Source organism: Amaranthus tricolor, chromosome 15 (genome assembly GCF_026212465.1).
Source record: "Amaranthus tricolor cultivar Red isolate AtriRed21 chromosome 15, ASM2621246v1, whole genome shotgun sequence".
NCBI lineage: Eukaryota > Viridiplantae > Streptophyta > Magnoliopsida > Caryophyllales > Amaranthaceae > Amaranthus > Amaranthus tricolor.
Window position 1 is genome coordinate 4,962,426 of NC_080061.1, and position 26,396 is coordinate 4,988,821.

The following is a 26,396-nucleotide window of genomic DNA, read 5'->3' on the forward strand; positions in this document are numbered from 1 at the left end:
GTATAGATAATAAAATTAAGGATATAAAATTACACAAAAATCAACCCTACAAGCAAAATCTAAGACTAGAAGAAGAGGGCATGTAATGTGTATGTTAGTGGTTAGCAAAGGTAAGTAGGACTTATTTAATCTTTATTGAGGGACAAAGGCACACGTCTTCTACCTCTCAAACTCAACAACAAAAAAAAGAAATTTTTTTCAATTCACAAAAAAAAAAAAAAAAAAGTAGTAAAAATTTAGACAAAAGCCTCTTTAATAAAACTTGAAAAAAAAAAAAGTTTTCCTTTATTATCAACTCTTCTCTTTAATTTAGCTCACTTTCCTTGCTATTTTACCCCCCCACCCCACGTCCAAAAAAGAGACTCCCCTTATTTCTCTCTCTATCTTTGTGGTTTTTCTCTTTCTATACCTCCTCAAGTGTCATTTTCTCACATATACTTCACACAAAAGATACAACCATTCACTTATACCTTGTCATTTCTCTCCCTTCTCTTTCTCTCTCTCTATCTCTATCTTCTTCTCTACAACTACCCTTTAATCTTTAATTTCCCTTCTTCAATCTTCAATTCATCAACTTAACATTTTTAAGTCATTAATTAATAAACCATTAGTGTAAGACTTATATATTATTACAACAGAAGTTTTATTTAATTATTATAGTATTAATGGAGTTATTTCCTGCACAACCCGATTTGTCTTTACAAATCAGCCCACCAAACCCGAAACCCACTTCCACAGTTTCATCTAATCCAGATTTGGATCATTTAACCTATTGGAAAAACCGGGTTTCGGATAATTCTCGTAACGGGTATTTAAAACCCGGATTTGAATCCACTACATCGCCGTCATCCACGGCGGCGATCGACTTATCACTATCTAATCCCGTAACGGCTGCTTCAGCCACTACGGGTTTTCACCATCACTACCATCAACAGCAGCAACAGCTTTGTCAGCAGTTGCTGCAACATCACCAGCACCAGCACCCAAATTCGGGCGCTGGTGCTGGAATGGGCCTAGTGGGCCCAGACATGGGTTTTTCAATGCCCATTAGAGGGATACCAGTTTATCAAAACCCTCCTCCATCTTTTCCTTTTGCTTCTCCTGGATTACCTCAAAGTTTGGATTCTTTTGGTGTTAGTGTTGGAAGTGTACCTGCTGCGGGTCTAGCTAATGGTAGTATAGGTTCACCTACAGCTAATCATCATCATAATCATAATCATCATCATCATATAGCTTATCAATCACCATCTAATCATCATCATCATCATCATCAAGGGTTGATGAGATCGAGGTTTATATCAAGGTTTCCGGCTAAACGGAGTATGCGGGCCCCACGGATGCGGTGGACTTCTACTCTTCATGCCCGTTTTGTTCATGCTGTTGAACTCTTGGGTGGACATGAAAGTAATCATAATGCCATTTTTGCCCTTCTTTTTTCCCTCATTTTTTTGGATAAGAAATTTTCTTAATCTTTTTTAGTAAAATAAAATTGAAGGGATTTAAAAAAAAATTCTCATTAATTTTTTTTAAATTTGTCAATAGGAGCAACACCTAAGTCAGTACTTGAACTCATGGATGTCAAGGATCTAACCTTAGCTCATGTCAAGTCACATTTACAGGTATTATTTTTGTCAATAATTAGTAAATTAAAACCTAAAGTTTGTTTTCTTTATTATTTGAAGAAATTAAAACCTAAATTTTTGTCAATAATTATTACCCATTATCTCATATCTAATTAGAAGTATATTATAAGCGATGATTATAATCAAAATATGTTATATACTCTTATAGATTATTGTCACTCCATTTCACTCCCAAAAAAATGATTTTTCATTTGAAGATTGAAGCCATTTCCAATTTTTTCTTGATTATATATGATCAGAAATATTTTAAATCTCATTTCTTTTTCCTCTATTTTAATTGGAAAAAATATTGTAAAAAAATAAGGGAGAAAAAGAAAGAAAAACCCATTATCTACTTCTACTGTAGAGTTTTGCCCTTATTCTCTATGAATGGAAGATATTGTTTTGTTTTTGTTAAAAGATTAAACTACAACTTTAATTTAACCACTAATTTTAAAACCCCTTTTTAATTTTTGGATTTAACCCATTCAAATACTTAAAACCCATGATTTTATCTACTAATTTAATTTCCACATTAATTTCTACACCATTATCTTCAAACAAAAAACCCCAAAAATTCAAAATTTGCGATCTTAATTTTATGTTTTTGGAAAATAAAAAAAAAAGAAAAAATGGGTATTATTCTAAGAGTCTTGAAGCAGCTTTTGTACTAGAAAGATTGATCATTTGTGTAAGTAAATGAGTAAGTAAGACAAAGGTCGAGTAGCTAAAAAAGTGGGAGAGAAGAAGAAGACTGCAATACACACATACACACATAAAAAGAAGACAAAGCTTCTTCTCAATTATTTTTTTATGATTCATAACAATTACTTGTTTTATCTTTTTGAATTTGCACTATATGATTAAAACAACACTTACCGTCTTATTTACGGTATTTTTATTTTACTTATAATTTTTTTAAAATTAATGTGTTAATAATTTCTCTTTCTTCTTCATTGGTTTTTCTCGGGAAAATGCTATTCTCTCTCTTCCTTGAGATGGGCGAAGAAAATTTATGGAATAATAGAGAGCAAGTACAGGAACACCATCATTTCTCAATGATATTATGTTTAACTTGGGGGTGCCTTCTTTTTTAACCATGGTTAATATTATCTCCTACACGCTTATCCATAGATCTAATTCCTCTACTGTACTTGCCTACGTATTCATGTCTCTTCTTTTTATTTCACTCCCAAATACATAAAACAAAACCAAAGAATTATACTAATTAACTCCCTTTTTATTATTTTTCTTTTTTTTTTTGTGTGTGTTTATTTGGACTAATAACTTTATTACCTAAGATTTTCTTATGTTATAATTCTTCAGATGTATAGAACCGTGAAGACAACAGATAGAGCAGCTGCTTCTTCTGGTTTGTATATTTTTTTCCATTAATTTTTAATTTTTGGGGTATAATTTTGTAAAATATGAGTTACATATGAATTTTTGAGTCGGACAACAACCTCTTTATCTCCTTTGATACGGACAACAACCTTTTTATCTCCTTTGATATGGATAACTTTTATGAGTAAAATATACTGAGTATAGTTAGAATACATGACATATTCTGATGGCTCAACTATCAGCTACAGCTTTTGTTTGAGTTGATTCTTTAATATGGTATGAGAGTCAGTTTTTAATTAGGCCCTAAAATATGTTATATACTCAAACATATATAATATGTTGATTATGAGTTATATGTATGAAGAGAATTTTTTTTTAATGATATTTGAAAAAATTGTTTAATGGTGCAGGGCAAGGGGATGTTTATGAAAATGGATCATCAGGTGATACTTCAGATGACATGTTTGGGAATATGCAAAGTAGTAGAAGTTCGGAACGTCCTACACTTCAACATAATAGATCATCATCTAATTTGCTTCAAGATAAGGATTATTCTCATGGACTTTGGAGCAATTCTTCAAGGTTACTTGATTTTACAACCCTTTTTTCCTTTTTTTTTTGTTCTTTATGTTTGTGTGCTTTAATTATTTTCATACTTGATACTAATAACATTTAACAAGTACATTTTTATAAATCCTCTAAAGTTTTTATACAATGCATTATTTTCTTAATGAAAAGGGGTTTTTATAATGTCATGATAGACTCAAAAAAAAAAAAAAAAAACCAATCTTGGAGCTTCTAATAAAAGATTTGAACTTTTATTTGATTTGATAATTTCTTAAATATATAAACATCGCATAAAGGAAATGCTCCTATCACTAACGCAATAACACGTGGACTCTAGGTTCGAATCTGCTTAGATATGCTAGAACACTTGGTTAAAAGTCATATTAATATTGAATTGTATCCAGTTAACAAAAAAATAGTAGCTAAGTTGGGTTAGCAAAAATGTCGGGATGAGTATTGTTCGTCACATGCACCCTATACTAGTTTTTGAATTCACCTCAAGATAAAAACATGTTGGTGTTAAACCTATATGGTTTTAATTAGATATTACTTTTACCATTGTTGGTGTATTTAATCTTCAATATAGTTGATCATTTCTCAATACTACTCTATTGTTTGTGCACATGAGTTTATAGATCTTCAAAAGGTTTTCTAAATGATAAAGAAGCATCAAATTTTCAAGATCTAGTTTGTCCTTTTTATTCTACTATTAAGCGGTCTTGAAAAATTTGGGGGCCTGTACAAAATTTTTATTTTACGTCTTATTTATAGTAAAATATTTATTTTATTAATTAACTTAACATATTTCTTTTTTTTATTAATTTTTTCATATACGGGAGAAAGAGGGAGTTTGTGCGGTCGATCACCTTGCACACTCTCAAAGATCCCTCAGCTACTATAAAAAAGAAATTCATACCACACACCATAGTACGCATTTCTTCGTTCCACTGAAAATGTTATATTACACAAATCTATGTTAAAATGTAGCAATTTCACCGTAACAGATCAGTAATCCTAATTTCATTGTGTCTTCTTTTCTCACTTTAGTGGATTTTCATGCAAACTTGCTGCATGAAGAGGGATTCACATGCAAGAAGAATTCAAGATCAATGAATAAACTAAACAATAATATAATGTGTAGTATGATTATCAAGGTATTTAAATAATGATTAATTAATTTGCATGATTAACTACCACTTCTAAACACTTTTATTTTAGAGTCTTTTCAAAAAGTGAAGTTGAACTAAATAATCGATATTTAAGTAAACAATAATAACTAAACTTACCATGCATATTTGCATAATTTTGTATATGAATTAATATTAACAAAAGAATCTAAACTTGACATTTGATTCTTCCACATTATATACAACAATGCAAGAATATTGGAACTTGCAAGATATCTCTTTCCTTGTGATTTTGTGGGCTCAAATATATAACTTATAACTAAATTTTATAATTTTTCACTCTATATGGAACCCACTTTTGAAAAAAAAGGAAGTTAGTCCTAATGTAAAGAACTAAACATATTCGTTTATGGACCCATATTTATATATATCTCCAAGGAAAATTAAAAGAGAAATGCCAATAGTTTTAGTTATAAATATGATTCTGATGAGTAATTAAATGTCCTTTAAATTGGTTCTCTTTTATCACCATTTTAAGCTTAATTATGGACTATGTGTTGATAACTAAGTGTTTTGTTCAAGAACCATTTTGTGCAAGAATTGGATTTTGGGTTTGTTTGATGTCTCAGTTTCCACTGATGGAAATTATTCTTTTTTCTCTTCTGGGTGTCAAACTTTTGTAGCAGGGAAGCTTGGTTGCATAGCAAACCTAAGGAATCTGGTGGAAACAATTTGCATTGCCAATCTTCTCTTGAGGTACCCACTTCTTCTTAGCTTACAAAATTATGATGCTCATATTTGTTTAGGACCTATTATTTGATATCAATATGTGTCAGTCAAGGCCCTTCCTGACCATATACAAAGTAAGCATTTGCCTAAGGGTCAGAGTTAAAAAGAGCCTAATATCTAAAAATTATGGTTAATTAAGTATGCAGTCAATTTATAATTAGTTTTTTTCATCAATTAAAAAGTATATTATATATCTACATTTATAATGATATTTGTAATATAAAGACTTTGTCTCTGTTATTTTTTCAAACATCTGTTTAAGCTCAAAATTGACCCTCCGTAGAGAGATTTATTTCTTTCAGTTTGCCTAATTTCTATAAAATGCCAATAACGACACTAGTTCAAGTGTTAGACTTGATTGCTTTACAAATAATTTTATATCATGGGTCTAAAATGAATTGTTAAACAGACTGTTCATGTCTAAACTTCAAGGATTAGACAAAACGTTAATAAGCCTTTATCTCGATAATATGATTAGATTCTTTATTAATTGTTTAAATTGTGTAATATGTAACATGACGCATCTAAAATTTTATAAAATTTTTTGAAACATTTTTTCTTATAAGGCAAAATCATTATATTTTGAAAGACATTGACTTTTCTTTGGGTACAAACAGTAAGTTTGAAATTTAGTACCGAGTTTCAAACATGAGAGGTATATTATTCCTGTGGGGAATATTGAGGGGAATGTGCATGAAAAGAAAAGGAAGTTAACCATAAAAAGAAAGAAAAGGTAAAGGGAAAATTAAAAGAGAGCTATATACTTACAATTTTCCCCTTCACTTAAAATTTTATATATATTATCTTCTTTTTATTCTATTTTATCTCATAAAAGTCACTGCTATAAAAAAAAGAAGAAAAAAAAGAGAATTTTAGAAAAAGGACAAAAGTCTTTCAAAAGCTGTGTAAATAAGGGAGAGTGTCCTTTGTTATTTGCCCTTCTTAAGGGACAACTTTGTCATTTTATTTCCTAGGGAAACATGGTTTCTCGTGACTTAGAAAAAGCTCTCTGCAAAATCCCAAAATTAAAAGAGCATCCATGAGAATTGAGAAACAAAAGCAAAGTAAAAGATATTACAAAAGTTTTATTTTTTCGGTCAAAGGGGTTTTCATAATTTACTTCAATATAATAATAAGCTTCATTACTTTTTAAAAAAAAAAACTAAAGTCCATTGTAAAAGTTCTTAGGCTTAAACATGAATTATAACTTAGTTTGCTTTTTGTCTTTATTTAATTTATTCCAATATTTTCTATAAATACTACTTTATAATCATAGTGACAACATCCTAAAAAAGCAATGGCTATATATATATATAGGGTCAAGTTCTAGTGAAAACCAAGCTTATATGAGAACCGTGAGAATCAAAACCTTTTTACAGAAAAGGTGATACTTTTGCACAAAAAATGTGTTACTTTGTTTTTAAAAAAATATGGTACTTTTTACCAAAAAAGTGTAACTTTCAGAAAAAAAAAATATAAATGCAAAGTAACACGTTTTTCTGGAAAAGTAACACCTTTTTATGGTTCTCATGGTTCTCATATAAGGATGGTTTTCACTTGAACTTCTCCATATATATATATATATATATATATATATATATATATATATATATATATATATATATATATATATATATAATTATAGATTATATTCGCTATTATAGATCTGGTCAAATGAAAATAAAACAACCTTAGTGTATTACTAGAGTCAGACTGCACATTTTTAACTTTTAAATCTTACTTAAACAAAAGCCTAAATGGAAATCACTTAATGTGATCAGACTCATAATTATAATAATAAAATTGTACATTATTGATGATGGTGGTATGTATGATTATAAAGGATCATGTACGTAAATTGTATGGCATAATATAAAGTTATGTAGCTACTTATAACAAGGAAGATTTTGCATGAGAATAATAATATTATAATATTTATAAAGTATTGTTTAGAGAAAATGATCAATAAGTTTGAAGTTTAAGTTAACTTTTTAGCTAAGGTTCACATCAGACACTAAAACTATAGCAGGTTTTCTACATGTAAAACATCACCCTTTTATTTCCTTTATACATAACAATTATTCTTTTATTCCCTGAGTCCAATGTCCTTGGATTCTCATCACCTTAATTCTCCAACCACATCTTCTATTATACTCATCTTTTTAACTCTTTCATCCACTTCTTAAATCTTCTTTCTCTAAATTTCCTTCTTTTTCTTCTTTTAATGTCAATAATAATATAAAATTATGTATGTATACTATATATAAGATAAAACACATACTGAGAATTATATGCTAGTTTAGTGGTTAACAGTTTTTTCTTTGACCCTTGTAATTGGAGTTTGATTCTCACCACCAATATGTTTCTTTGGTTTCTCTTATCTATTCCCGAATAAGAAAATAAGACACGTACCAATTATTACCTTATCATAATGGTTATATAAAGTGAATTTGTTGCAAATATTTATTTAGGATTGAACTACATTTGTTAGGGATTAGTGTGACAAATTTATGCCCAATAATATATTTCTCATTAACTAAACATTTTAGAACGTTGTCGTACCTTCTTTTTCAATATAAGAGTAGATTTGATTAAACATCAAATTCTATAAAAGTAGAATATATATTTATACTCTTATGAGTGTTAAGTAAATAAACCTTTATTATAATAATTTCACAAATGATACCTTTGTTTATATCTTTATTGGTATGACAATAAGGGTGGTGAAATTTTAATTACAATATTATAAAATGTATTGTTGTATATTTTTAATTACACTCATATTGTACCTAAAAAAAATCATATTAGAGAAAAAGAAATATGAAAAGATGAAGACTTATGTCAAAATTATGTATGGCCTTCGTGTTTTTTTTACTTACACCCAAACCAAGTGTTGTATTATTTATCATTCTATGATGTTTTACATATTTCTACTAAATTATGCGAGAAAAACATAGTTATGTGACATCTTATTTTATTCATCTCGTCACATATTTTCATAATATCAAATTTTTATAATGTTTGGTCATATATAACTATATTTTAAAAAAATCCGAAAAACACATTAGACTACGTAAAAAGATGTTTGGGTCATAGTGTGCAAGTGAAAAACCGAGGAAGTATTTATCTATTTGCTACATTATAATATTAGCTCTCTCGATTCCTATGAATTTGTTACTGAAAGTAGCATTTTTCCTTATAATTTTTAGTAGCAAATTCAAAAGTAGATGTTCAAAATGTTTAAGTATTTTGACTTTAATTTCTTAGCTATGGTCCTCATTTAAGTTAATAATATTTATGATTATTAATGTATATTACATGTATTTGAATACAGAAGGAGGTAGATCCAAAATGCTTAAGCTATGAAAGAGTGTCAGAAGTGAGTTCATCAGGAGAAAATCAGACAAGTCCAACAAAGCCAAATCTTGAGTTCACCTTGGGGAGACCACATTAACATCATTATATCATAATTACCTAATTAATCATTTCTAGCTTTTCTATTTTTGGGGAGAAGAGAAGAATTAACTCCAAGGTTAAACTCTAAATCATCATCATGGTAAAAAGCATGCAGTAACTAATTTTTTTACTGCTACTCATTTTGAAATGATTACAGTGTACTGCCAATTTTTACTTGGTGATTGGAAGAATCAGGTTCTCTCTGGTTATAATTTCAGAGCCAGAAAGAGAAAGGGAAGAAAAAGGAAAAGGAAAAGGAAAAAAAGGACAAGGAGACAAGAAAGACAGAAAGCAACAAAGGAATTGAAGGAAAGGGAATGGGAATGGGAATATGAGAAAGATTTATAATATAGTATTGTAATTTGGGGAGGTCTAAGAAAATGAAAAAAAAAAAAAAGAAATTGTCCTAAGATCCAAATCAAAAATATATTATATTAATTATTCCCTTAGTAAATATGATATTCTAATTGATTTTGTATGTTTTGAAATGAGAATTAGAGAAAGAAAAGAGAGAGATAGACTTTAATTAATTATTGTAACTACTACTATTACTTCTACTTATCTTGAAAGTTTGAAGTAATCCTTGGTAATTGTAATGGGTCCTTTTTACATTTTGATCATGGAAAAAAAGAGTTTAAAGGAAATTTTAATTTATGAAGAGTTATTATTAATTTCTTAATAACAAGCAATCAATTATTTCCTTTATCGTTCATTTTGAAGATTACGTTTTAACTATTCCAAACATGAAAACAGAAATTTAGATCGTTTTTTATGAATTTGTAAAAGTTTAATGTATCCATATTGTATGCTATTAAACTATTTTCGACTTATAGCTTTTTAATATATATTTTTATGATGCGTATTTATTAATATAGACTCGAATAATGATGGAAAATTTTCCAAAAAGAAATTATAATCAATAAAATGTAATCATGATCATCATCATTACACCCACTGTAATTCATTTAGAAAATGTTATGATCAGATGACAAGAAATGAAAGACCATAAATCTTAATGTTATTGAAGGAAACCAATAATAAAAAGAAAGTGAGGAAGTGAAAAATTAATTTTTTTTTTGAATTAGAATATATCTTATTAATCTTTATATTTAAAAAGGAAAGGGATAATTTGAAGAGAGGCTTGATGTTCATTCCTTAACAATGTCACATGCTCCACACTTTTCAAGCAAAGGGAAAGTGTTAAAAGTGAATATGACAAAGGCACTAAACATAAAAGAACATTATTCTTATTTTTAGTACATGAAAAGAAAAGGTAAGAAAATTTTATTCTCTTTATTACATCAACTTGGTTAGGAAGATCTTTCACCAAGATTAAACTTTTTTTATTGAAAATCAATTTAAATTTTCAATTATATTTCTATACTTCTATAGCAAGCAATGCCCAATTATTAGAAAATTAAAGCTATCCAATTTAGGTAATTTAAAACTCTAAAGTAAACATAATTATTAGTTCAAAACAGTCTTATCTTTATGTTCAATTACTTGAGTTATATTTAATTGTATAATGGTGCAACTTTCTTTTTAAAAGAAAAAAAAAAAGACTACGACTAATGATAGTAATATTGTGTATGCTATAATTTTACATGCAAATTTGTAATTATTGTAAAAGAATTTCAAATTTGAAAAAAATTTAATAGTAGGCCAACTAAATAGAACAAAAGCTTTTGAAAATATATTATATTAGAGTCCAAATCAAGCACAAACGCATAATAATCAACCATCCTTTCTTTTTAATGATGGAAACACAACATTGTAAATAAAATTTGATTTTGGGGAATGTCTTTAATTACCACAACTATTGTATAATAAAATTTCTTTTCTAGTTGAAATATGTACTACTTTTCTTCACAAATTGCAAAAAATTAAAAAGCATATGTATATGTAACCTATTGTGTATTATTAATTCAAAATTTCCTTCATACATAAAAATTGTAGGAGTAGTTCTTTCTAATAATTAAAAACTGATAAAAAAATAATAAAAAGATAGAAAATACAAATTTATACCTGTTTCAACTGACCTATTTGACAGATAGTCATTTTTGTTGGGTTTTATTTGTTAATTAAGTTATATATTAGTTACGAATATCAGTAATTGTTGATTGTTTATTATAAAAGAAGTAAATTTAAAAGCTAACAGTTAATACAAATCAATTGGTAAAAATTTTTAGTTATGTTTCTACGGTGGCTGAAAAATCAGTTTTGAGCTAGCTTGTGACCAACATATTTTAAACTATTCAAGCAACTTAAAATCTATAAGGTAAAAACTTCATTGTCAAATATATACTCGATCCCTTTATCCCTATGTGTTTGTTTGACTATTCTATCTTGGTTCAACTCTTTTACTTTGCAATATTTTATTTTGAGTGATATTATTTATACTTTTTTTAATTCTTATTTACATATCTTTTCTTATTTTTCTCACATAATCACATCCACACATTTTAATTGTCTTCATTATTTTCTTTATCACAATACAATAATGTATTATTATATTGTTATAAACTCTTAGGTAAAAGAGAGCACTACTTTCTATCCTACAAAAGTCCAAATAATTTTAATTTTAGTCTATCTAATTAAATTTGTCTCATTTATATTTTTGACCCTGCCTTACCTCTTTCTTTTTGTTTCATTTATTCAACTTTTTTTTATAATATATTAATATTAATTTATTCAATTTTTTTAATTTTCCGAACAAAATTGATGAAATAGAGAGTAATAAATTTCAAAATATGAATAATGTTGAGGCAATTTTGGGTAGAGCAATGGGTTTGACTAGAGGTGTTCATTCGGTTGATCGGGTCGGTTTCGGACGGGTGTTATTCGGTTCGGTTGCATTTCGGATCGGTTATTTTTCGACTGTGTGTTACAACGGGTCACACTCGGGTCGAGTCGATTAGTCACGGTTCGGTTAGAGATCGATTATTCAAGCTATCGGGTTAGCATCAGTTCGGTGTTGGTTGAAGTTCGTGTCGAGTGTCAATCGGTGTCGAGTGTCAATCGGTCTCGAGTTGTCATCGATTACTAATTGGTTCGGTTTTTTCGGGTACAGATCAGGTTCGAGCTTTATTTTTCGAGTAGTTATCGATTACGGATAACTATTGATCGGGTCAATATATAGTCAGGTTTTTAATTGATGTATGCTCATTTACTTACAAAAAATAATTACCGATTATTTTATCAGATATAGCAGATAGGGGTGTCAAACAGGTCGGGTTGGGTCATTTTCAGGTTCGGATCATATATAAATGGGTCAATGAACCCTTAACCTGAACCTGACCCATTTAATTAATGGGTCAAAAATTGAAACCCCGACCTGATCTATATCAGATCGAATCAACCTGCTAATGACCCATTTAACCTACTTTTTTTTTAGGTCATTAAATTCATATATTTCAGGTCATTTGACCCATTTAACCTTAATTAAAGGCTTCCTCCAAAAATAAACGTATGCCACTTAATGCAGCGAGCACACGGTATTCTTTAGTAAAAGGCGAAAGAATAGTTCGCTTTGTGCTCACGGCGTGGCTGCGTAAGTTGGTATGAGATCTGTGGAAGTGATTTAAAGGATTTTTCTTTTATTAGTATCTTTCATAGCCGATGTGGGACAACTTCCTTTGTTATTGAAAGTCATCTTCAGCTGACAAATCCCTTAGCCGATGTGGGACAACTTCCATTCTTATTGAAAGTCATCTTCAGCTGACAAATCCCTCAATACATGGTAATTGGTATTATCTTAGTTTTACGAAGTATTTGGCAAATGTTGACCCGTCTTAAATTTAATAAATGGGTTAAATAGGTTTTTTTCGGGTTTAAATATTCAACCTGAACCTAACCCATTTAATAAACAGATCAGGTCAGGTTGAACCATTTAATTAATTGGATAAAAAAATCTAAACCCAAACCCGCTAATTTCGAGTCGATTTCAGATCAGGTTAGCAGGTTGGGTCAGCTTTTGCCAGCCCTAATAGGCAAATCAATTTGTTTCAATTAGTTTATATATATATATATATATATATATATATATATATATATATATATATATATATATATATATATATATATATATATATGTATATGTATATATATATATGTATATGTATATATATATATGTATATGTATATATATATATGTATATATATATATATATATATATATATATATATATATATATATATATATATATATATATATAGATATATATATATATATATATATATATATATATATATATGTATATGTATATATATATATATATGTATATGTATATGTATATATATATATATATATATATATATATATATATATATATATATATATATATATATATATATATATATATATATGTATATGTATATATATATATATATATATATATATATATGTATATGTATATATATATATATGTATATGTATATGTATATATATATATATGTATATATATATATATATATATATATATATATATATATATATATATATATATATATATATATATATATATGTATATATATATATATATGTATATCTATATATATATATGTATATATATATATATGTATATCTATATATATATATGTATATATATATGTATATATATATATATATATATATATATATATATATATATATATATATATATATATATATATATATATATATATATACATATATATATATATATATACATATATATATATATATATATATATATATATATATATATATATATATATATATATATATATATATATATACATATATATATATATATATATATATATATATATATATACATATATATATATATATTTTTTGTATGCAATCTCTTCTGTATAGAACTTGTGTTCTTTCTTTTTCCGTATTATTAGAAAACTGAAATTGGACTTAATTTGCTAAAATTAGGTGAAAATTTGATTCGGATTTATAACAGTTCGATTTACAATCGGTTCGGGTTAAAAACAGTTCGATTAATAATCGATCGGGTTTGTATCAGTTCGGGTTAAAAACAGTTCGATCTTAATCGGTTTTAGTCAGGTTACATTCGGTTACGTGCATAATTCGGGTCGGATTTGACTCGGGTCGATCACTGTTCAGTTCGGGTAATATTGGTTAAGGTTTATATGTCGGTTATAAAATTCGGTTGCAGTTCGAGTGAAGTATCGGTTCGGTTAATTGCGGTTCGGTAAACCTAAAAAACTTACATTTTTTCGGGTCGGATTTTCGGGTCGGGTTTGTTTTGAACAGCTCTAGGTTTGACTTATGCAAGCAACAATACTATACTAGGCTCTGCACTGCACAACACTGCACCATTTTGTTCTCTAACTTCAAGAAACTCAACTTCTAATTGCATCATCTCTTACACAAAAAGGATGTATTTTTTCAAACATTTATTAGTTTTGAGTACTTCTACAAACAACAATATCATAATCACGCAATAGGGTGCATTTTATTCTTATATAATCATCAGAATTAATTGAAATAATAATAACTTACTAATAATATTCCTAATTCTATTAATAATATAGTACTGCTTAATTAATGGAAATAAACCTCTATTATTGACTCAAATTTATATCTTTTTTGTATTATTAATAAGCTGAATTCATAGTCTTTTATTGAAACTTGTTGAAGGGGAGAAACCAATTGAGTAAATTACCCACTCAAAATAAACTTAAAATGTATGATTGTGTAATTAAATTCATTTCTCTTATATTTTTTAGACGAGAACGATTTAATGATATTGATTTAATAAAGTACACTAAGTATTAAAATTTATACCGATTAGTGTTATAGATATATAGTCATGGGTAGAGCCATAATGCCCCATATGTCGATGGGAAAGTGGGAACTATTGAGAATTTATAATTTTATGCTATAAGGCATAAACAAAACGAGGATATGAAATTTTTGTTTTCGATAGCTATATAGCTAGTCTGAGGAAAATACAAATTATTATTTTCTAATTTAATTTAAATTATACCTAAATTTAAATTTCTCAGTTAAAAACTATAATTTGACATTTCCAAGCTTTAGAGATTCATCTTATTTGTTTATAACAATTAAATTTACAAAATATGATTCCAAAATATATTATATTTTGCCACTGTATATAGCATTAATCATTCAATACAAATTAGGGTTTAACACACATGGATATACTTTAAATTTCATATATATATATATATATATATATATATATATATATATATATATATATATATATTATACGTGAAATTTTAAGTTCAAATTTTATCTCTCCTTTTATAAAATATAATGTATAAAAACGTAACCTTTTACGAAGGAAGCATTATATATTTTTGAAAAGTCATTAAATATAACTAAAAAATAAAAATAGTGTTATAATAAATATATATATTATTCCTTTTTGTCAAATGAAAATAAATAGGCATTAAGTAGAACAAAATTAATGAGAAGAGAAAGAGAGAGAGTAACCGATACTCCACATCAAGCAATTATTAAACTTAGGTTGTTAAGGACAAGTAAATTACGACACTTTCAATCTGCCACAAATTAATAAATTCCATTCCAAAGGAATACCATAAATATGGTAAACTTTTTCTTTAAATAAATATGTTATTTCTTCAATAACGTTACACCTTCCACCCCCAAAGTTAATGGGAATGCTTGGTATTTAAAGGTCACATTCTATTATTCATTTACTTTTACCGCAAAACATCACGGGGAATAAACATAAATAAATACAACTCTATTTAATGTTTTATAAACGTATACTATATTATTTTTTATCAAATACTCAACTTTTTTTATCCAATTGATATTTACATATTCCCTGTCAGGAGATGATTAAAAATTAACAAATTTTTTAATAGTCTTATGTAATTTCAAAAATTATGATATTTTTCTAATATCTTTATATCTTTAAACATTTAACATATATTGTTACGTATTTTAATATTAAGGCCCTAATTTTTCGAACAACTGTACGATCGACCATGTTGAACATGCATAAGCTCTCGTAGTCAATACATTTTGCTACATATATGAACTCACTAATAATATTTCACTAAAATCGAGTATATTCTTTTTTATCAATTCAAAGTTAAAATACATAATTATTTCACTAAAGAACATGGCCTCATTTACATATATACCCCCACTAAAATCACTCTTTGAGTGGCAAACTTAACACGAGAGAGAAATAGATCCTACTCAACACTTAATGGAAAAATAAAAATCGGGCAAAATTAATAAATAAGAATAAAATAGTTAATCTTTTTCAAAGAATCACATAAATTTCTTATCATAAGAGAATAATGTAAATGTAGTTAACTTTATTATATTAAAACTATTAATGTAAAACTCAAAGATTTACTAAATTTTAGAAAAATTGTCTGGATTAGTAGAGTCTCAATCAATCATCCGAATTGAATTAAAATTAATATATTTACGTAAAAATAGTTTAATTTTATACCCTTCATATAGATTATTCAAAACGTAAAACACATTATAAAACGATCGGAAGAGTAGTACATAATACACACACACACACATATATATATACATACATATATATATATAAATAAAATATATATATATATATATATATATATATATATATATATATATATATATATATATTTATATATATATATATACATATATATATATATATATACATATATATATATATATACATATATATATATATATACATACATATATATATATATACATATATATATATATATATATATATATATATATATATATATATATATGTATATATATATAGACATATATATATATATATATATATATACATATATATATATATATATACACACACACACACACACACATATATATATATATGTGTGTGTGTGTGTGTGTAGATATATATACACCACACACACACATATACATATACACACACACACACACACATATATATATATATACACACACACACATAAATATATACACACGCGCGCGCGCACACACATATATATATATGTGTGTACACACATATATATATGTGTGTGTACACACATATATATATATATACACACATTCATATATATATATATATATATATATGTATATATATATATATATGTATATATATATATATATATATATGTATATATATATATATATATATATATATATATATATATATATATATATATATATATATATATATATATATATATATATATATATATATATATATATATATATATATATATATATATATATATATATATATATATATATATATATATATATATCCCTAATTCATTGAAGAATAACTATTATGCTTGAAAATGTAATAATTACTAATATTCCTACTCCTACATTAATTGTTTTAAGGCTTTAAGTTTGTCAAGGACAAATAATAAAAAAAGTTGGTCAATATACCAACAACTAAATATATTACGTTCAAAAGGAATAAAATAAATAATGTAACTTTATGGTGAACTAATGGTAAGTTTCTGCATGAGCCACAAAGTTATTAAAGAGTCTTTCATTTACCCAACTCCAAACCTACCAAAAGAATAAGCAAAAAAAAAAAAAAGTTTAACCTAGGATACTCATTTTTGGTCCACAAAATAACAAAAGTATTTTTTTTTTTAGTCAAGTATTCAAGCCATGTAGAGTACAAACAAAATATAATTAAATTTAAAGGTGTACAATCATATCATACATACAGTTAATTAAAAATACTAGAAAATGACTAATGTCATTTTTGGGTAAGCTAGAATTATTTATTAATTTATAGTTAATTATATGATAATATTTACTGAATTTAGAATTTAATTATTTTTAAAATTAGAGTTAAATTAGGTAAAGTATTTATATAATTTATTACAAGAATTCTATAAATCTAATCTAAAATTTAATATATTTAATTGAATGAAAAAGTAATATATTCAATAAAAATTTAAAATAAAGTAGTATTTAATTTTTTTCTATAAAAAAGTCATATATTTGATAAATTTATTCATGATAATATATACTTGAATTATTCTTTAAAGTTATATATTATATATTTTATACTCATAAATTCGTACATTTCACGAATTCCTATACCTTGGAAATGAAAAAAGTTTGCGTGAGGCAGTAACGAAAAAATCGGTTGCAGTATTTTTTTTTAATTATTATTATTATTATTATTATTATTGTTATTAATAGTACAACGTTGTTATTATTATTATTATTATTATTATTATTATTGTTATTATTATTATTATTATTATTATTACTACTTATTTTTATGTGTTATTAGTATTGTTATTATTATTATTGTTATTATTATTATTATTATTATTATTATTATTATTATTATTGTTGTTGTTGTTGTTGTTGTTGTTGTTGTTGTTATTATTATTTTTATTATTACTGCAAAATATTAATAATTCGGAGGAATATAATAAAATTGTATTAAATATTACAAAATATTAAATAATTACATATAAATAATTAAACTACTCTACGGATTCTTCGTTTTATGAGAGTACAATATCACAAATCCATCGCCACATTTTGAAATTCAAATTGATAAAACATTGGCGAAGAAATAGCGCCAACGAACTTTAAAAAAAAATCATATTCGCGACTACTTAGCGACCAAAACGCCCGTCGCTATATATTAAAAAAAAATTTATAAAAATGCTGGCTTCGTGGCGACGACTTGGCGACCGACAACCCCGTCGGTAAAACATTTAAAAAAAAAAAATTAAATAGGCGCGGCAAAGGATGGGCGACGACATTGCCCGTCACCAATTTGCTTTTTCTTTTTGCGTCGATTCCAGCCGTCGTGTGTCCGTCGCCACTGGCGACCAACCCGCCCCGTCGCTATTTTTTCATCGATATTTCGATACTTATTTGTAGTGCTATAATAGTAAATGATAATTAAATTTGCTTCAGTTTTAAACCATGACCCACACTTTTTTCTTAGTTTGTCCGGATACTTAATTTATATTTTTCATCTTAACCACATATTTTTCTTGCTATTTTACTCACAATATTTAATTTTCACCAAATTAAAGTATAATTATTATTATCATACAATATAGTAATTCATAAGCATTTTATTCCATGTGTCACTATTATAATGCATTTTACAAACATGTTGTGCCAAGTGTCCCACTTATGATGCAATTTTTAATGAAATGCAAATTATCAATGAAGAGTTTTATTTGAAGTGTTTGTAATTGTAATGTAACAATTTGGTGATGACATAAACTCCCCAAATTCATACTAATATTAATATATGAAAATCAATCTAACCCACAAATTCATGTAAGACCAATTTATGTAAGATAATTATTTTTTAACACCTCCATTCATATTCTCAAATGCAATGCACTATATAGTGAAAGTTTACTATATAGAAGGTGATAAGTTTGAGAAATAAAGTTAAGAGTAATACATTAGAAGTAATTTTTGCAATCTTATCCTATCTTATATATTATAAATTCTCAACAAAAGAGAGCTCAAAATACTCATAGTATGTAATATACAAATAAAACACACATATAACAATATTATATGGTATGATTGAAGATTTTTCAATTACTACTACATTCATTTGTTATCAAGAACATACGAGTTCACCAGTTTCAGTATACCATCATTATTATCCTCATTATACCTAGTGTATCTCGCTCATAGGAACTATGAGTAGTGTATAGGGAGGGAACGAAGGCGGCAACTCAAACCCATAGAGGAGAATGTGGTCAAAAAGTCCCTCAGCAATTTCAATATACCTTTTCCGAGATTTAATTCTAGCATCTAATTTAAGAGAGATTATCTAATCATAATATCTTTTCAAGTATATCACTATGATAACATCATAAGCACTTTAAGTATTATGATTATGTTTAGTATAAAATTTCTAATGCTTAAGCCTTAATTGATAATTATAATGCATATCCAAGAAATGGTAAAAGGTTCTATATTAGGACTTTGCTAATTTGTCAAATGTCCAACCTTTTATGAGGCCAAACAATCTGTAAAAAAACAAAAGTAAACCCCGACCATATATAACACCGGTATAATCTTAGTTATATTATATTGTTTGTAAAATATCAAAGTGCCAAGCTAAGAGGGACAGATGGCAACTTTTTTGTTACTTTCCCTATTTTCTGATCTAACAAAGAATTGTTGCACCATAACAAGAAATACTGCAAAGCCTCATTTATTTTATTTCTGATTTCTAAACCTGTAATTGGGTTGTACTTGTACCTCCTTCTTTACAGCTTTATAAAACTAAAAAATTCAATAATAATAATAATAATGTTTATGTGCAATAATAATAAAAACAATAATTTCTCTCAAAACAATATCACCTTTTAGTTTAAATTAATTATAGACTTTTATTCATTCTTATATGAATTGAATTTAAAGAAAATATTTATAGTATTTTTTTTACGGATTAAGTTGAGAGAAAAAAATTGTTAGAAGAGGAAGGGTGAGAATTGAACACCCGTTTCCACTGAAGAATATGGTATATTTTTTACTGAGGTAAAAGTTGATTTTTTATTAATTTCATTTTTTGACATATTAATGTAATTTGAGTTGATTATCTGTAGTGTACGTAGCAATTTATTTTACTGATAATAGTCAATCACGAAACCAAACGATAGAATATTAAATTCTTGATAAAAAAAAATGTAAGGAAATTCTTTTTATTCCCACGGCCTAACCATAAAAAGGACGATTTGATTGATGGTAAAATGGAATAAAAATGTTTGTTGCTTCCTTTACTTACTTTGGCCTATGGAGCTTCCTCCGTTTTATACATAAAGTTCTAGCACAAAATCAAAGTCCATAATTGTAGTATATTATTTAGTTGAATACAATTTTTTTTAGAATTAAATTTACCTAAATAATATAAAGAAATATAAATTTTTCAAATTTGCTAAAATTTCCCGTCTTTCATTATAGCTCAATCTCATCTGAAAATTAATATTAGAAATTTATAAAGTTTTTTTGAAGAAATTCATCCGAATTATGTGAATTTTGGCGTTTTTTGTTATGCATATAAATTAATTTGTATTAATGAGAAGCGAAAAACTTTATAAAAAGAGAGGAATAAAAATGTTTGTAAAAAGAAATTCCAGCCTGAAATTCTCTAGTTTTCTGGTCAAACGTTTCTTTCTGAAGAGTACAAGAATAGTGAAAATTGTCTTTGGGCCAAATAAATAATACTCCATCCGTTTATTTACCAATTTTAATTTAGCTATAATTTCTCATCAATTTATATTAAATATTAAAAATATATTTATGTGAAATCTTAATAAATTCATCTTAATACATATTTTTTAAATATTAAATTTTTGGAATTTTTAAAAACTCAAAATTATGAATATTTGACTTTAAAATTTACATTAAAATCTATAAAAGAGTAAATAGAACAACAAATGAAAACAAATAGAATATGAATCTAAAAGAAGATCACAGAAATTAACTAATTATTAAAAATAATAAATTATTATAAAATAAAATAAAAAGGATAAAATTAAATAGTATGCAGAAATATAATTTGATCATGTACTGTTCCAAGGTAGCAGCTGTATTGTGGTCCGACTTCATTAATTACTTTCAATGTCACCATCTTTTCTTCATACATACAAATTTCACCACACATTGTATTTTCTCTTCTTTAATCTTCTTTCAATATTCTTACTTCATGAAAATGCAACAAATGAATTATTATTTTTTATTAATTTTATCATACTTCTTTCCTATGGAAATAGTTGCGTTTAAAAATTTTAGAGTCGGAATTAAAGTTATGATTAAAAAAGTAAATAGTTTTTTTTCTTTTTTACGATTTATTTAAGTTATGAAAAATATTGTGTGATAATATGAGTGAGAATCGTCTTACAATTTATTTAGTTGGAACTGTTTCTGTTTGACTATTTTTAGATTCAGACTTGGAATAAATTTAAATCTAATTAGATTATATTTAGTCATTTCAGAAAATTTTGTTATTTGTGGATATTATATATAGTTCATCAATTCTTCATATTATAATCAATTTTCTCCATCACATTAATAATATATATTCTTCATATCTCGTGAAAATAAATAACCCTTTATTAATAAATAACGTTAAATATATGTGTGATTTTTATTATTAATCAATTTATTTCATTCTTAATAATCATGGCCTTACAAGTGTGTCATTTCACACTTTAAAAAAATTGGTCACGTTTAGATATTTCATTTTCCAATCCATGGATATATACAAGTAAAAATTGATGTCCCAATTTTAACATGTGTCTAAAAATCATTTAAAATATACAATAATTTTTTATTGTAATTTAGTATATCATTATTAATGTTGAAGCTAATTAAGGTTGAATAGTCGATAATCTCAATGTAACACATTAAAAGTTTGAATTATTCAACCCGAAAAACGAAAAATCTACTCTAAAACTCACCATAATATACAATAAACTACCCACGACACATGTATAAAGAATATTGAACTTCTGTTGTTCTTCTTGCTTAGTTTGTGAAAAAGAATTTTGGAAGAATACCAAGTGGATAATATGATAAATGCTAATAATATTTCATAATTAATAATCATTTATGACGATCTTGTTAATGACTTGTTATTTATTTTGGGCTATTGCTATGGTTCATATAATTTAGTATTTATTTCTTCAATAATCCTTGTACTTAAGTGTCTGATTAAGTAATTATATTTTTCATTTATTGTAGTTTGTATTTTATTTTGGAAAAATTATCTATAATAATCCAATCTTTTCATGATTTTCCTACAATAAATTCACTTATTAATTAACCATAAATAATCCCAACTTTAAAGAGTATTTTTCAGAGTAAACCCAATAACCTGATGAATTGCTATAGCAACTATTATTTTTGAAAATAAATTAAAATAAAATATCAAAAAAAATGTTACATTTTTATGTAATTTTTAAAATTTTTCTCTAATTTTACATTAATTTTCAATTTACTTTTTTGGTGAATTACCTACTATAACAGGTCATTGAGTTACCCAAATTTACATTAGGCAAATACCCCCTAAAGTTGGAATTATTCATGGTTAATTAATAGATGGGATTATTGTAGAAAAATCATGAAAATATTGGATTATTTTAGGTAATTTTTCCTTTTATCTAATTGATGAAATTAATAGTTAATCAATTGTCACTTAAGAAAAGGCATATTGTTTGTATTTTAAGAATTTATTTTTTCGCTTTCGCTTATGGCCTCAAAAATGTCTAAGACGACCCTATCAATACGCATGAACTTATTTTTTGAAATCTCTTCTAAAATTACTCATAGTTAAATAACTTTATCAACTCTTTCTTATATTTTCCATATGGAACTTGTGATTTATATTCAACAAAACTATAACAATTGTCACTAGCTCGATGGATTGCTTGAACATCATTCATGAGTCTTGACTAAGAAAGACCTTGTTAAGTCGTCTACTAACCACTAATTCTTAAGCGAGAAAAGTAAACTTGTATATGGTCATGATAAACGATGATCAATAGCTAGCAAAAGTCCAACGAAACGACATCAAATAGGCCCCTAATTAAGAAGTAATTAGTTAGCTAATTAAATGGGCCATCTTATTGATGTCTTGACCTATACTACTTATTAATGTAATACTTGTCATTCTTTGCTTAAATTTGAATTTAACAGCTTTTAGTATAATGATGCAAAATAAAAAGAAAAAATTCGTTTAAGAAATATTTCATTACGCAAAATTTAAATATATCTTTAGGGAGTTTGAAGATAACAAAAATTAAAGAGAAATCTATGAGAAAATAAAAAATAATAAAAAAATTATATATTTTGTCTCCTAATTGAGTAATATCTTTCAAATTTAACGTTGTTTTAGGCCACATAATAACCAGTGCTTTTGTAATTCAAATTTTTAATATTTTCTAACAACTTTATATTTAAAATTGATTTATATCCACTAACAAACACTCAGAAGCGTCTATTATATGGATGAACTAGACTACTATCTCATGCATTACTATGAGAAAAATTACGCAAAAACTTAGTCTGATTAAATAATCAATAATTTTATTACTGTTAGCTAGGTGCTTACTTTTTATTAGTCAATATCCTTTCACCTTATGAATCAACCTACATATTTGATTTAGTTGATATGATTGAATATTGTTCAAATTGTGTGTGTTTGTCTATGCTTTCCGACTCTTGTTGGTGCAAGTTAATGAACTATATTTTTATTGTTTGTAACTTGTGAGGTTCCTCTTCAAAATCAAATTGTTAATTATTTTGTTGCCATTAGTTCTCTCAGAGCATCTGTATATGGAGTTGAAGATTTGGAGTTCGACTCCGACTAAGTGTATGTATCAGTTGGGGGTTTCTTGACTGCGCGCATCTCTCCTTACTCCCTCTTTGGGGGAACAGGTATGATTTGTCCGCATCTTTCAGGAAAAAAAAACCCCCCCACTCGAACGCTGCCTTGTGCGTAATACTGAAAGTGTCCTTTATTACTTCTCTGAGAACAGTCAAAACCTAATTTTTTGAGTTTTACAAATTGAACTTAAATTCAAAATTCACATTTCTCAAAATGTTTTTCTCAAAATTCGCTTTTAATCACTTAACATCAAAAACTAGTTGACGTGTCATATTGTCATTAGCGATAAAAAACTATACCAAGGGTAGTAATGTATGCACACAAGATAATAAGAAAATGGTTGAAAAATATGACAAGGATGTAACATATAGACTATAGTCCATTTGGTTTTGATACTGTTTGACATATTGCATCGATCATTCCATACTAGAAAATGAGAGGTCTTAGGCATCAATTTGTACGACAATGACAAATATTTGTCTCAAAATTTTGGATTTGTTCTTGTAGCGCCCGTGAGATTTGGCCATCTTCCCTAATCTACACGGCACCAACTGACTCTTTTTTGCACCAATTTTGCCAAACCAACTCATCAACTATCTTTATTTTTTAGTTTCCTAAACCCAATAACTATATCCAATTATGGAATATTTTTGACTTTTCACCCTATATTTCAAGATTAGTGTCTTAGATTAAAGTGTAAATAAATGTGCTTATTACTACTTTTGGAAGAGAATTATGGGTTGATTTCATTTGTGATCGAAGACGTTTACTTTTTTTGTATGATTTGGGTTTGATTTTCACCCTGTATAAAAATGATTAATTGACTCTTCATCTTTGTCTGTTGAAGATTCTCTGATCTTACCCCATTAAAAAAATTAATCTTGGAATATTTAAACGATTAGCTAGTAGTATAAATCACAACGTGATAGTGTATAAAATTTATTTTGTAACTTCATCCATCTATTGAAGTTTTTTATTTAGTTGGCCTTGTAACATAGAATTAGATCCCTTATAAATGGATTATATATCTAATGTTATAAGGTAGGAAACTTGATTGTTGCATTTACTATTTAAACTTAACTGATTGGGATAATTTATTATATTCGGCTTAATTAAGTCATGCATCGGTGCAACCACACTCCAAAATTTTTGTAGTATAATATTGGGAAATAACGAGGAAACATATAACATCAATATCCAAAAACCTAACTCATATATACATATATATATATATATATATATATATATATATATATATATATATATATATATATATATATAAGAGTGATATAGAAGACTGATGGAGAAATATAGGGAGCAAAAGAAGGATTTGCATATTGTGTTCATTGACTTGGAGAAAGCGTATGATAACATACCACGATGAGTCATCTAGGATAGCCTCAAGGCTAGAGGTATTTCTTCAGTGTACATTGAGGCTATCCGGGATATGTACGACAGAGTGTCGACTAACATTCAAACACCATTGGGGATAACAGAGTCTTTCCTAGTTAAAGTTGGCCTATATCAGGGATCGACTCTTAGCCCTTTTATTTTTACTTATGGAAGAGATTTCTAAATCTATTTGGGAGACAGTACTGTGGTTCATGTTATTCGCTGACGACATAGTGCTGGTAGCAGAAACTAAAGAGGAGGTTAATAATAAATTGTATGAGTGGAGGGAGGCTTTAGAAGATAAAGGGTTGCGCATTAGTTATACGAAGACCAAGTATTTGCACTGTGACTTTAGTAGGACAACACCGGTAGGTGAACCAGAGGTGTCCATTGGAAGCAGTTGTTAAAGGTACGACCAAGTACAAGTATTTGGGATCGATCATTCAAAAGGATGGGGAGATTGACGGAGATGTATATCATCGTATTCAAGCGGGTTGGCTCAAGTGGCGAGCAGCCAACGTGGTGCTATGTGATATGAAATTCCCAAGCAAGTTAAAAAAAAAATTCTATCGGACAGCAATCAAACCTGCTCTGTTATATGGGACCGAATGTTGGCCTGTAAAGAAGATTTTTGAACATAAGATGGAAGCTACAGAAATGCGTATGCTGAGGTGGATGTGTGGGCACACATTGATGGATCGAATTACGAATCAAGA

The 26,396-nt window shown here is 26.8% G+C and overlaps 1 protein-coding gene and 1 non-coding gene across 4 annotated transcripts; one reads left to right on the top strand and one right to left on the bottom strand.

Moving 5' to 3' along the window:
• The first annotated feature begins 320 nt into the window (after positions 1-320).
• LOC130801354 (probable transcription factor KAN2) lies at positions 321-9,584 on the top strand. 3 transcript variants are annotated; one of them, XR_009039568.1, is made up of 7 exons: positions 324-1,404; positions 1,543-1,619; positions 2,949-2,994; positions 3,377-3,548; positions 5,344-5,416; positions 8,784-8,981; positions 9,063-9,584. XR_009039568.1 is itself a non-coding variant. In XM_057665195.1 (6 exons), exons 1-6 carry the CDS (start codon positions 666-668, stop codon positions 8,901-8,903), a joined length of 1,224 nt encoding a protein of 407 aa, XP_057521178.1. In that variant the 5' UTR covers positions 321-665; the 3' UTR covers positions 8,904-9,584. The 3 variants fall into 3 exon arrangements, 2 of the variants coding, with proteins under 2 accessions (XP_057521178.1, XP_057521177.1); XM_057665195.1 differs by having other exon boundaries at positions 321-1,404; positions 5,347-5,416; positions 8,784-9,584; XM_057665194.1 differs by having other exon boundaries at positions 322-1,404; positions 8,784-9,584.
• A 2,753-nt stretch (positions 9,585-12,337) lies between these two features.
• LOC130801999 (U5 spliceosomal RNA) lies at positions 12,338-12,453 on the bottom strand. The gene has a single exon (XR_009039718.1). It is a non-coding gene; the product is annotated as a U5 spliceosomal RNA (small nuclear RNA).
• Positions 12,454-26,396: the final 13,943 nt, after the last annotated feature.

What these genes read in the sequence shown, in the direction of transcription:
- LOC130801354 (XM_057665194.1), top strand. Translation starts at nt 666, where the DNA reads ATGGAGTTATTTCCTGCACAACCCGATTTGTCTTTACAAATCAGCCCA. An exon ending in ACTCTTGGGTGGACATGAAA is followed by an intron (nt 1,405 to 1,542) that starts GTAATCATAATG and finishes ATTTGTCAATAG; the next exon opens with GAGCAACACCTAAGTCAGTA. An exon ending in ATTGCCAATCTTCTCTTGAG is followed by an intron (nt 5,417 to 8,783) that starts GTACCCACTTCT and finishes ATTTGAATACAG; the next exon opens with AAGGAGGTAGATCCAAAATG.